The sequence below is a fragment of the Fringilla coelebs genome (assembly GCF_963513975.1).
Source record: "Fringilla coelebs genome assembly, chromosome: 6".
NCBI classification, from domain to species: Eukaryota; Metazoa; Chordata; class Aves; order Passeriformes; family Fringillidae; genus Fringilla; species Fringilla coelebs.
The window spans coordinates 53,327,502-53,339,484 of NC_140034.1; the positions used below are offsets into that span (position 1 = coordinate 53,327,502).

An 11,983-nucleotide genomic window follows, 5' to 3' on the forward strand; every position below is an offset into this window, starting at 1 on the left:
CCGGAGTAGAACCTCCTCCGGCCTGTCCCTCTGGAGCGGCGGGAGAACAGGTTACCCTGTCCAGGGTGAAACTTGCCTAGGAGCAAGATTCCATGGCAGGATGGGCTGCAGTACGTCCCCGGGAGGTTACCTGGTCCCCTCTGGCTCTAGGGAGCAGATGCTGCTGGGGCCCCAGCCACAGCTCATCCTCAATGGTGGAAGGCTTCCCCTTCCCTGAAAGGCAAGGAAGTAACACCGGGCCAACCCCATCGCATGTTCTGGGCTGCTCGCCTGGGAGAAGTCCAGGTCCCCAAAGGTTTTCTGCCTCCTCCCTGGTCAGGCACCGGGAAGAACCCTTCCTGCTCCTGACTGCCAAATTCAGTGAGATAATAATAGAGGAAAAGAGCTGGGGACGGTTTTGGGTGGGACAGGTGATTCCTGGGATAAATATGCACTAGGAGGCAGGGAGGATGTGATAACAGCCTGAGGATGGAGGTGTGAGGGAGGTGATCCCGAGCTCACTGGGGATTGCTAAAGGTGGTGCAGAAAGGTGTAATGAGGTGAAATGGGATTTGATGCATAGAGAGGGCATATCTAGGGGGATGATCTGGGCGTGGGACCCCCAAACCCTCCCTGATGTTTGGTTTGTAAAATAGACCATCCAACCAGCTGGCAGCAGAGGGAGAGCTGGTCCACATCTCCCAGAGAGGAGAGGGTCTCTCCATTCCACAGCAGGCGAGTGTGACCTTCTTCTCTGCACCCCTTCATCCTTCTTGTCACCCAAAACGAGCAAGCTGAGTCCCCTCTCAGCCTTGTGTCTCGAGTGAGAACAACTCCTAGATTAGAAATAATCCCCATCTGCCCTCTCTTCCTCTTGGCCCACACAAAGAGGAAGGTGGGTCCATCCCCTGAGTCTCAGGGACAAGGAAGGAGAAGAGGTGGTCTCAAAATTCCTTCTGGGAGGAAGAGTCCTCGCTCACCTGACACCTCCCAAGGGACAGCTCTCCCTCAGGAAAAAAGGCATCAGAAACACCTTGCTCCTCCATTCCAGCACCAATGACACATCCTTCAAGGCCTCTGCCTGGGCAGTTGGGGCAGCAGGGTCTCGGAGGTTCATGCATGGTCCCACCACAGTCACACCCTCCCTCTGCCCTCTTCAAAGACTAAAGGTGCTCTTACAAACATGGCTGTGACACTGGGGAAGTGCCTCCTGTCCCCAGGATAGAGCTGCACAGGCTTTATCCAGACACTGGCCCTGCCCCAGCCCTGCCCTGACAGCTGGAACACCCGGCAGCGCATGCTTACTTTGGAAGGCAAGCTGGACCCTGATCCTCCAGCTTCGGCTCACTCTGCAGCAGATCACGCTCTTGTTTGACTATAACTCCTGGGGCAGAGGAGCCTGTCCCACTGCGTTCTGGGAAGAAAAGAGATGTGTTCCTAGCATGGGAAAGTTTCCCCTCTTTTACAGTAATTGCTTGTAATAACATCTTGCACATCCCCTTTCATCCTACAGCTGATGCCTTTCCCAGATGAGACGCCCAGAAGTGTAGCTGCCACCGGAACAGAGCAAGACAATTTGTTTACAAGGCAGGCCCGTGCTCTTGGCGGCCGAGGGCAGGAGGAAGGGGAGGTTGCCGTCTCCGGGTCCACGCAGGCAGCTCAGGGGGATGGCCTGCATTGTTCCCAGTCAGGGTAACAAGGCCCTTCCGCAGCCCCTTTCCTATGGGAATCCCGACAGGTTGTTGTCCCTGCCTGCAGGAGGGGAAGTGCGGCACCAGGGGGGTGAAGCGACTCACGGCGGACGCCGGCGCTGAAGGAGGAGAAGGAGGGAAGCGGGGCCCAACGGAGCTTTCTAGCTCCACTTGGAAGATGCCAGGCCACAAAGCAAGCCCAGAGCCCACCCTGACACCTTCTCAGTGCAGCTCCATGTGCTTGGTATTGTCCCTGCTTCCCACCAGCCTTCCACCATGTTGGGCTCTCCCATGCCCACAGACCATCCTGCTTTCAGCCTGGCTACATCCTATCGTGCCCTTGGACTGTCAAATTCCTGGTACCTCTTTTTCCCAAATGTACACGTGACTGAAGCATGCAAAGAAATCTCCTTCCCTCCCAGCTTCGCAATACAGTCTCTCCTTCCTCTCTCCTTTCCCAGTCTCAGATCTTGCCTTCATCCATCCCTTTTGCCACTGCACAGGGTCCAAGGTCCCTCTGGAGAGCAGGGACTCAGAGGCAGGTCCTGCCCTGCAACACAGGCAAAGGTGACATAGCTGAAAATGATCCTGGCTATGAGACTTGAGATGGGAATTTCCTTTCTCTTACAGAAACTGGCTCAGAAACTGCTGATTTGAGGGCTTGGGAGACACTGGAAAGACAAGATTTGTCCTGTGAGGAGGCATCTCCTCCTATCAATAGCAGGGGGGGCTTGAACAGCCAGCACAGTTTAGGCCTTGCCTTCCCCTCTGCAGTGAATCCCACCAGGAGATAAGCGCCGCTGGACATTCCCAACCCTCTGAGTCACCCAGGGTTGCGCCCAGCCAGAAGCCAAGGGCCAAGGACACCAGCTGTGCTGCAGGTCTGCAGCCTCTCAACACCTGGAGGTGGACAGAAGGATTCGGGGTCTGACATGTTTTGCAGTGAAAACTGCAATCCCATACTTTTTTCCAGGAAAATCTGGTAGCAGAAATGGAGTTTAGAGAGAGGGGTCAATGGGACAAAAGGCTGCTGGTGATTTTTCCACTCTACATTATTTGGCTTTGGATACTAGGAAAAATGACACTCATAAAAGGCCTCTTTTGTGTACCTACAATGGGAGTGGTTGCTTGGTTGCTAGTGCGAGTATCAGTGAAATTTTAAGGGCAGACAAGGCCACTGGTTGGGGCAGGGGGGGGAGCAGTGCTGCAGCTGTAGGGGTACAGTGGAGTGGGGGCTTTGCCTGACAGGGTTTACTCCTGAAACATTAACACCACAGCACCCCAGCCCTGCTCGCTGGAATGTGGGTGCCCCTGTCCCACTGAGGTCCCCCTCACTGTCACAGGGCACTGCATGGCATCTGGATCCGTGCACTCCTGGTGAGGTCAGGCTTTCCAGGCGACAGCTCCGATCATTGTAATTCCAAAGGATTGCAAGGGGTGGGGGAGGAAACATCTCTATTTTCCTTCTATTTTTATGAGCATATGATAGCACTTTGATATGAAATTACTTGTTTTGCTGCATCCCTTGGTATTCTGGGCTGGGCTCCAAGCCACCCGGGGGCAGTGACAGACTGCCAGTGACCTCAAAGGCCGCTGGCCCAGGCCTGGCACCAGCCACTTTCTTCCTTGGTTTGTGTCCATTTTGCAAAAACAGAGGGAAAAAACCACCCTCACATGTCCAACCAGATGAAAATCCCTCTGCAAGACCACATTTGAAGACTTTGTACATTTAAACTCTATGGAGACATTCAGGCTCCTGTCCTTCTGCAGCTCCTGAAACTTCCACCCACTTGGGTTGTTTGTACGAACAGCCACTGTCTCCAGGCGATGGGGATGGATTATAACCTTTGTTCGTGTATGTGGAGTGACTGACGCAGATGTTTGTACAATGGGTGCTTTATAAAGTGACAAAATACTTTCAAACTAAGTGGGCAGCATTGCTTGCTTGAAGGATGGCTTCCAAAGCAGCATAAATCCTCCCCTTCAGGAGCTTGGGGCATGAAAACACGGTTCCTCACACACGAGGGCACAGTGGAGCCTGAAAGTCCAAACCAAGGTGCATCGCGGGACTCTGAGCCCTTGAGCCCTGAGCTGCTCCAGGCAGCAGGTGCTACACAGCACCTTCCCCATTATCGACCTCGTGTTCTTCAGTGCCATCACTGTGTGACCACAAGCAGCCCCGGCCTGGCTGTCGTGGCCCGACGAGGATGAGGGAGGGATGAGGGGCAGCCCCTGCTGCCCCACCCAGGCTGCCCTCAGCGCAGCCGCCATCACACGGCCAAACCCGAGCGGTGCCTTCAGCGCCTGGGCAGAGCAGGGGCAGCGCGGCTGCGGGAGGGCTGCGGGAAGGGGTCGGTCACAGCAGGCGGGTCTGCGCCGAGCAGCGCTCCCAGTGCCCTCCGGTGCCGCCCCAGCGCGCCCGCCGCCACGGCCGCCGCACGGCCGCGCCGTTCCCGCCGCGCCGCCATTGGCTGCCGGGGTGCGACCGCCGGCGGGCGGGACAATGGGTGGGGCGAGGCCGCCGCGCCACGTGAGGCCGCGGGCGCGAAGAGAGGGCGCTCAGGGCCCTGATCCCGGGCACCGCCGCCCGCGTCCGCGCCGCGAGCTCGGGACTCACCCTCGGGGCGATTCGGCGGCGGCCCACGTCCCCCTCGGCAGGTACGCGGCGGGCCCGGGGCGGGCGGCGGGGCCGGGCCGGGAGCGCCTCAGGCTGCGGCGGCCTCACGGCGCCCGCTGTGGCGCCCCCTGGCGGAGGCGGGAGGCCGGGGCGGCGGGGCCGGGGCGGACACCGGGACAACGCGGGGACAACGCGGAAACAGCGCCGGCTGTCCCGCTGCGCTGCCGGGCCGGGCATGGGCACACGGGGCTCTGCAGACATCGGCCCCGCCACATCCCAGCCCCAAACCGTTGGGACAGCCCGAAGAGGGCAGGCAGTCGCTGGTCCCCGCGTCCCCAGCACGACGCTGTGTGTCCCTGCAGGACGGGCATGGGTTCTCCCACAGCCACCCCGCAGCTGCTGTACCGCAGCACCCGCCTGCTGCGCACGGCCTTCCAGCACCTCCACCAGCAGCAGCAGCGAGCCGACGTCTTCTGCGATGTGGTCCTGTGGGCTGAAGGTGAGCGGGCAGCATCGCCGAGGCGGGGGGCAGCGTGTCCGGGGAGCTGCGGGCAGGGTCTCTGCAACCCCCTAGGAAAGACTGGCGTGAGCAGGAAGGGCTGCAGGGCAGTAACAGCCACTGTTGCTTTGCAGGCGAGGCAGTGGTGGCCCACTGCAGTGTTCTCTCCGTCTGCAGCCCCTTCTTCATGGAGCAACTGGGCCGGGAGCTGCCCCCCCAGGGTTGCAGGGTGGTGCTGGAGCTGGCGGGGCTGAAGATTGGAGTGCTGCGCAAGCTGGTGCGCTTCTTCTACACTGCCGAGCTGGAGGTCACTCAGGAGGAAGTGCACGAGGTGCTGGCAGCTGCCCGCCGCCTCCGTGTCACTGAGCTCGAGTCACTGCAGCTCTGGGGAGGACGCCTGGTGAGACTGGGACCCCAGCGGCAGCTCGACCGCTCCTGCCTGCATTCCACTCAGGAAGTCTCCCCCGTGGTGGCACCTGACACAGCTGAGCCTGGCAGTGCCAGCTCTGAGGTGTCCCCCCAGAGGCAGCCACACTCTCTGGGGCACTCACGCCCCAGCCCCATCGGGCGGATGAGGCTGCGGAAGGTGGAGCGCTGGGGTTGCTGGGAGGTGGTGCGGGAGGTGCAGCCCCCCCCTGTGCCTCCACCAGTGCTGGTGGGGGATGTGGGGGTGACAGAAGCACAGCCCCCCCAGCATGAGGATGCACGGGAGCAGGTGAGCAAGTGCTCCCCACCCCAGCAGCACCCCAGTGCAAACGGGATGCAGCAGCATGGGGACTCCCCTGTGTCCCCACAGGGCTGCCAGCAGGCAGCACCCCTAGGGACCCCAGGAAGTGACAGCAAGGAGGAGGAGGAGGTGGATGTGGGGACAGGGGAACTGTTCCTGCCCCCTGGCACAGTCTGCCTCTGGCCCAGTCCCTCATCTGAGTCAGAAGAGGAGGTGGATGTCCTCACCTAGCGGGGGCTGGCTCTGCCTCTCCTCCCACTAGTGCCTGCACCCCCTGGGCTATGTGCCGTTCGAATAAAGGGATGGAGCTGTGCTGTGGAGTACTGAACTTTATTGGAGATTGGGGGGACAACGGGGTGTGGACAGAGCCAGGGGTCTGGCAGTGGCAGAGCTGCAGCATCAGGGACGGGACTGGGGCTGGCAGGTGCCCCCAACTTGGTCTCGCCTCTTCATGGATGCTCATGCCACCTGCACCGGTCCTGGCTCGGCTGTGGAGAGAGGGAAGTCAGTCCCTGTTGGTCCTGTCCCAATCCCATCCCAGTCCCATCCCTGCTCACCTGGCCAATGCCTCTATGCAAAGTTGCTCTTCAGGGCTTCCACCACGGTCTCCGGCTGGGGAAACTTCAGCTTGCGGGGGGGCCCCTTCCCAATACCGCTCCACAGCTCCACGGCTGCAGAGATAAGGGGGGTTATGGGATCGGGGTGCCGGGGAGCCCCCACCGCCCCCCAGCCAGCACTTACTGCTGCCGTCCTCCTTCACCAGGGACACCTCGAAGCTGTTCCTGCGCGGCGGCCGGGGGTTGATGTCCACGGGCAGGTGGGCCATGGCCCCGCGCAGGGCCGCGCTCACCGCCGCCGCGTTGCGCCCGAACACGCGTCAGCTCTTGCTGTGGGGACACGGCGGTCAGCGACCCGGGGGCCACCCAAGGGCCTCGCACTACCCTCGGCACCTCGGCTGCTCACCAGTGCTCGATCACCACACGGGGGCCGATGTCCCCGGGGCTGCCCTCGTCTTGGGCCTGGGCCCGCGCCTGCTTCTGCGGGGCTCCCGCCGTCTCCGGTGCCTCGGCTGCCGCCGGCTGCTGGGCTCTGCGCTTCCTCCCGCGGGGAGCCATCCTGGGAGAGCCGAGGCGGTAGAGCCTACGCCGGAGCAGGAAGGGGGCTCCAGGAATTCCGCTCTGGGGTGAGAAGGGATCTCAGGTACCCCGCTATCAGGGGAGTGAAAGGTGGGTCCCTGTGGGGACACTCTTGTGGGAGAGGGCCAGGAAGGGCCAGTCCCCGGCGATGCGCCATTGGGGAAATGGGGGACCCGCCGGGATCCTGCTGTGGAGGGCGGGAAGCAGCTCCGCAGGGATGCCGGCGCGGTGTGCGGCTGGAGCGAGTAGGGAAGCGGGGCTCCGGGGACAGGGCGGGGGGGGGGGTGCAGACGCGGGGCTGCAGCGGCCGCGCCGCCTCCTACCTGCCACTGGCCACGTGCCGGGAGCGCGCGCCGCCGGGGGAGGCGGGGCCGGAAGGGGCGGGGCCGAGAAGGGCCCCGGAGCCTCACGGTGCGCTCTGGTTCCGCCCGCCCCGCCCCAGCCAATCAGAGCGCGCGAGCTCTGCAGGGCCCCGCCCCCGTACGCGGCCCGGGACAGGGGACACGGACACGGACACGGGACAGGCGCGACACGGACCGTTTATTGTCAGCGATGGATGAGAGCGAGCGTTAACCGAGGCGGGGCCCCTCCTGCCGCCCTGCCCGCACGGGGCCGGGGGGCACCGCTGCTTTCCCGGGGCTCAGCCGGGACAAGTCCCCACGGAGAGCGGCTCCGGGCAGGGCTGGGCAGGCCCGCGGGGCCGCTGCCACCAGGCTGATGGTGACATAGTGATGGGCGACAGTACAGGGCAGCTTCTACTTGTCCTTCTTGGTCTCCTGAGGCACAGCCGCCGGCACGGCTGAGGGCTCCTCAGGCCCCTCCTCCCGCGGCTTTGACTGCTTCTTGGCCTTCTGGTAGAGCTCGTTGAGGTTGAATTCCCGGATCACATTCTCCTGTGGCCAAGAGGCAGCATCAGCACCACTGGGATCTCGTGCTCCCCCCTTCTTCCCAGGCACAGGCTGGACAAGGGAACAGAGGGCTGGAGGATCTCACGCACCTCAGAGAAGGTCCAGGACACAGCCCGGCCCTTCTTGTCGATCTGTGGTCGCCGCATGATCTCTGTCCCGCCCTGGAAGAGGATGAGGGTGGGCAGCTGCTTGGTGAGAGGCGAGGTGCTGACCTTGTACCTGTGTGAGGACAAGCCAGCAGTCACCCTTTGGCAGCCTGAGGGGGCTGGAGGGTCACAGGGACTGCCCTGGAGCGAGCCCTGCTCGCCCATGCTGCACTCCCCACACCTGGTGCTGACGTCCGTGTACCGGCCAACATCCACCTTCCCAAACTGGAGTCCCGAGCAGTTGTACCTGGGCAGGATGGGGACACATGGCTGTGAGGGATGCAGAGGACCACAGGCCCCATTACCCACCAAGATTCCAGTGGGTGCCACTCACTTGAGAGAGAGGTCGGCGAAGATGGGAGCAAAGGACTGGCACTCACTGGACCAGTTGGCAAAGAACTCAACGATCCACGTCACCCGCTTGTCCCTCTCCAGCTCCTCCTGCCACAGGGGCATGGGCTTAGGGGGGTGTGGGCAGAGCCCCCCAAAAGCCCCAGGGCTGGGGAGATACTCACATCAATGGTTTTGTCACTGAAGTACTTGATGTATTCAGGGCCCATGTAAAGGGGTGGCTTGCAGGTCATCAGGAACACTGGAATGACAGCAGTCATTCCCAGTGCCAGGAGGACCAGGCTGGGCCTGGGACAGAGCTCCTCCACCCCACAGCAGCAAGGGGGAGCCAGGACAAGGCAGATCTAGGGCAAGAAGACATGCAGGCTCACCTATGCAGAGCGTGAGGTAGAGCAGCCCCATGCGGATGTCGAGGCGGAAGAACAGGATGGCATTGGCCACTTTGCTGAACATGAAGATATTCCCGATGTGCTGCTCCACGGTAACTGTGATGTGGAGACAGGAATAAGATATGGGGCCAGATGCCCCCAGAAGGCTGGGGGTAACTTTAGGGAGGGCTGGATCTGGTGCTCCAGACACCACCCCACTCATCTCCTTGGAGGAGACCCCATAAGCAGCCCCAGCCCCCCAGGTCCCCTGACTCACTGGAGCGCCGGTTCTTCATCATGACAATAGCGCTGAGAAACATAAGGATCTCCACCTCCCTCTGGCACAGAGAAGGGACAGCATGAGCTGGAAGTGCCCAGGACACCTTGGAGCCATGCCTGGCCTGGCACAGGGACCTGTGCCCATGCCAGGCCCTACTGGCCCCAAGGCCCTGCCAGAGCCCAGAGCCCCCATCCCTCCCGGGGGAGACCAGCGAGCAGGGGGGCTGCCCTGGGGCCATGGGCTCGACCAGTGCCTGGGGGGCTCTCGACTGTAGGGGAACACCGCAGAGCAACGCCAGGGGCTACCGGGCATCTCCTCCCTCAGCCAGACCGGGGTGCTGTGAGCAGGAGGGGAGCCAAGCCAGGGCCGGGGGTGTGGGGACAGAGCCGGGGACAGCCCAGGGATGCGGGGACAGGCCCGGGGACAGGCCGCGCCGCCTCACCCAGTCAAAGTCACAGGGGTTACCATCCTCCCGCTGCGAGGGCAGCCCACGGCAGAGCGGCGGGACCTTGCGCACGAGCAGGAAAGCGGCGGCGAGCAGCGCGGAGAGTGGGTAGTAGGGCTGGGCGAGCCATCGGCAGAGCCCGGGCAGCCCCCACAGGAGCGCCAGCAGCGGCGCCACCACCGCCATCTTCCCTCCGCCCCGCTCACTGCCGGGGGACGGGGCCTCCCCGCGCCGGCCAATGGCGAGCGGCGAGGCAGCCGCTCCCGTGCTCGCGCGGGCCAATGAGAGGAGAGAGAGAAGCGGCCAATCAGAAGGCTGGGACGAGTCTCCCGTAGCAACGGGAGGCAGGACGATGTAGGGGCGGTGCTCGGCCAATGGCGGGGCGGGGCGGCCCCGCGCGGGGCACGCCGGGAATATGGAGAACTTCTCGGCGCTGTTCGGCGCGGCGGAGCCGCCGCCCGCGGCCGCCGCCGCGCTCGGATTCGGGCCCGCCAAGGCTCCAGGCGCCGGGGCCGCACCGCCGCCCGCTGCCTCGACCGCCGCGCCGCCACCGGGCGAGGACGCGGCCCGCAAGGCCGCCGCCGGCCCCTTCTACCTGCTGCGGGAGCTGCCAGGTGCGGGCGGGCCGTGGGGCGGGGCGGGTGCCGCGCTCGGCCAATCAGTGCGGCGAAACGCGGCCGCGGGGGAAACTGACAGCGCCAGGAGCCAAACGCGGCTGCGGGGGCGGGGTCACGCAACGCGCGGTCCGGTGGGGAAGTGGGCGGCGGGGGGGTCCTCGGAGCCGGGATCCCGGTGCTCGGGGGGTGCAGGGGGTCCCGGAGCCTAGGCTCGGCCGGGGAGACGGGCCTGGGGTGTCGTCGGGGTGTTTCCCCCTTCCCAACTCCTCCCGCGGCCGCACAGGCACTACGGAGCTGACGGGCAGCACCAACCTGATCACACACTATAACCTGGAGCACGCCTACAACAAGTTCTGCGGGAAGAAGGTGAAGGAGAAGCTCAGCAACTTCCTCCCCGACCTGCCCGGCATGATCGACCTGCCCGGCTCCCACGACAGCAGCAGTCTGCGCTCGCTCATCGAGAAGCCGCCCATCTGTGGCAGCTCCTTCACCCCACTCACGGGTGCCATGCTGACCGGCTTCCGCCTGCACGCCGGCCCGGTGAGCCCCGGGGCCTGGAGCCGGCGGGGGGGGGGGGGGGGGGGTGGGAGGCACCCGGCGTGGCCTGACCAGCCCCTTTTCTCCACAGCTGCCCGAGCAGTGCCGGCTGATGCACATTCAGCCGCCTAAGAAGAAGAACAAGCACAAGCACAAACAGAGCCGCACGCAGGACCCTGTCCCCCCAGGTAAGGGTGCCACAGCCCCCCACCCCGCTCCCCTTCAGCACCGACAAAGCATTGGCTCATCCGGTGCTTCTGCTTCTCCAGAAACCCCCTCGGACTCCGACCACAAGAAGAAAAAGAAGAAAAAAGAGGAGGATCCAGAGCGGAAGAGGAAGAAGAAAGAGAAGAAGAAAAAGAAGGTGAGTGGCAAGGCTGGGGTGCGGTGGACCTCCGAGGGGCTCTGTGAGTGGCCATCCCCAAGGGGCTGCTGCCCAGCAAGCTCTCACAGGCTCTGTCTGTCCTTCCTCCACAGAACCGGCACAGCCCAGAGCACCCCGGGGTGGGCAGCTCCCAGGCCAGCAGCAGCTTACGGTGAGGCCATGCTGGTGACACCCTGGGGATCCCCTGGCCCACGGGAACAGCCCCGGCTGACCCCAGGGACACTGGGGCTGGCCTGTCTCCCCTGGCTAAGAGGACACCCCTGCAGCCCCCCAGGACCTGGGGCACGGACTTTGTGGGTGCTGACCTTGGGCTTATGTACCTGAAGAACCTGGAACATCAAAGCCTCTTTTTTAGTCACCTTTTAAAGTCTGCTCTGATTGGAGCTGGTGGCCGTGGCTGCTGTGACCCTCGGCTGTCACAGTGGAGCCTGAACCAAAGTGTCCCTGGAGTGTGCAGGGTGCCCTCCTTTGGATCCCAAACCTCACCAGCACCCACAACACCTCCCCCGGAGCCTCTTTTCCCATGCCTGGAAAATCCTTACCTTCTGTGGGAGCAGAGCTTGCGTCAAGTCGGAGCCTCCCCAAAAGTGGGCCAGGCTCAGCTCTTACCAGACCCCCTTCTCTCTCTCCCTTGGGATGGGGGCGAAGGCTGAGACCCTGAGGATCAGGAGCCCTGGAGGGGCTGCTCCATCCCTGGACACCAAACAAAGCACACGCACGGCCCCGGGGTGGCTCATTAAATATCCTTTTATTCCTTGTTTTTAAAATGGCTGATAATAATAAAAAACCCTGGCGTGGCTGTGCAGGGCCACGGGAGCTATTGCCGTAGAGAAAGAGTCCGGTAGTGCCGGCAGGGCTTTGGGGACAGGGAGCTCGGGGCTCCTTGGCTGCGTTTTTTTGGCATGTGATGAGAAAATATTGCTTTCCGGGGATGCACCTGCCTCTTCCCCGAGCGAGCGGAAATAAAAACACCCCTGCGACAGCGAGAAACCTCCTCGGAATCATTAACAGAAATAAAATAAAGGCAACAAAACCAACAACCCCCCGACCACAGCCCCTGGGGAAAGAGAACAAGGAGCAAAAACTGCGGGTGGGGGACGCTGGGGCCTTCGTGCCAGCTCGGGCTGGGGATGTGGGGGTGCTGCCCCCACCCTGCCTCTGCCCTGGGCCCCCCAAGGGGGCTGGAGGCTGCAGAAACCACGGATTAGGGAGGGGAGTGTCCAAGGATGGGTACCTGGCACCCCATAGCCCCCTTCAGGGAGGGAACATCGACACCCAGCACCTACCACAGCTCCTT

At 63.0% G+C, this 11,983-nt stretch overlaps 3 protein-coding genes across 5 annotated transcripts; 1 reads left to right on the plus strand and 2 right to left on the minus strand.

Moving 5' to 3' along the window:
- Nucleotides 1–5,835: 5,835 nt before the first annotated feature.
- SELENOH (selenoprotein H) lies at nucleotides 5,836–7,021 on the minus strand. 2 transcript variants are annotated; one of them, XM_084207397.1, is made up of 5 exons: nucleotides 6,973–7,021; nucleotides 6,477–6,691; nucleotides 6,255–6,400; nucleotides 6,071–6,184; nucleotides 5,836–6,001 (listed from the first exon to the last, which is right to left on the minus strand). In XM_084207397.1, the coding sequence occupies exons 2-4, from the start codon at nucleotides 6,626–6,628 to the stop codon at nucleotides 6,084–6,086; spliced, it is 399 nt and encodes a 132-aa protein (XP_084063523.1). In that variant the 5' UTR covers nucleotides 6,629–6,691; nucleotides 6,973–7,021; the 3' UTR covers nucleotides 5,836–6,001; nucleotides 6,071–6,083. The 2 variants fall into 2 exon arrangements, with proteins under 2 accessions (XP_084063523.1, XP_084063524.1); XM_084207398.1 differs by having other exon boundaries at nucleotides 6,477–6,653; nucleotides 6,973–6,995.
- A 155-nt stretch (nucleotides 7,022–7,176) lies between these two features.
- TMX2 (thioredoxin related transmembrane protein 2) lies at nucleotides 7,177–9,347 on the minus strand. Of its 2 annotated transcripts, XM_084207500.1 has the most exons (8): nucleotides 9,145–9,347; nucleotides 8,700–8,760; nucleotides 8,426–8,539; nucleotides 8,219–8,295; nucleotides 8,038–8,144; nucleotides 7,885–7,950; nucleotides 7,647–7,776; nucleotides 7,177–7,542 (listed from the first exon to the last, which is right to left on the minus strand). In XM_084207500.1, the coding sequence occupies exons 1-8, from the start codon at nucleotides 9,331–9,333 to the stop codon at nucleotides 7,405–7,407; spliced, it is 882 nt and encodes a 293-aa protein (XP_084063626.1). In that variant the 5' UTR covers nucleotides 9,334–9,347; the 3' UTR covers nucleotides 7,177–7,404. The 2 variants fall into 2 exon arrangements, with proteins under 2 accessions (XP_084063626.1, XP_084063625.1); XM_084207499.1 differs by having other exon boundaries at nucleotides 7,647–7,950.
- Nucleotides 9,348–9,529: 182 nt separating this feature from the next.
- MED19 (mediator complex subunit 19) lies at nucleotides 9,530–10,914 on the plus strand. Its single transcript, XM_084208689.1, has 5 exons — nucleotides 9,530–9,761; nucleotides 10,048–10,304; nucleotides 10,393–10,489; nucleotides 10,571–10,665; nucleotides 10,779–10,914. Exons 1-5 carry the CDS (start codon nucleotides 9,563–9,565, stop codon nucleotides 10,839–10,841), a joined length of 711 nt encoding a protein of 236 aa, XP_084064815.1. The 5' UTR covers nucleotides 9,530–9,562; the 3' UTR covers nucleotides 10,842–10,914.
- Nucleotides 10,915–11,983: the final 1,069 nt, after the last annotated feature.

Bases quoted from the DNA above. Each gene is read 5' to 3' on its own strand.
- TMX2 (XM_084207499.1), bottom strand. From the start codon at position 9,333: ATGGCGGTGGTGGCGCCGCTGCTGGCGCTCCTGTGGGGGCTGCCCGGG. The intron at 8,296-8,425 runs GTGAGCCTGCAT...CTGTCATTCCAG, and splicing joins CTACCTCACGCTCTGCATAG to TGTTCCTGATGACCTGCAAG. The intron at 7,543-7,646 runs GTGCGTGAGATC...TCTTGGCCACAG, and splicing joins TGTCCTGGACCTTCTCTGAG to GAGAATGTGATCCGGGAATT.
- MED19 (XM_084208689.1), top strand. From the start codon at position 9,563: ATGGAGAACTTCTCGGCGCTGTTCGGCGCGGCGGAGCCGCCGCCCGCG. The intron at 9,762-10,047 runs GTGCGGGCGGGC...GCGGCCGCACAG, and splicing joins CCTGCTGCGGGAGCTGCCAG to GCACTACGGAGCTGACGGGC. The intron at 10,666-10,778 runs GTGAGTGGCAAG...CTTCCTCCACAG, and splicing joins AAGAGAAGAAGAAAAAGAAG to AACCGGCACAGCCCAGAGCA.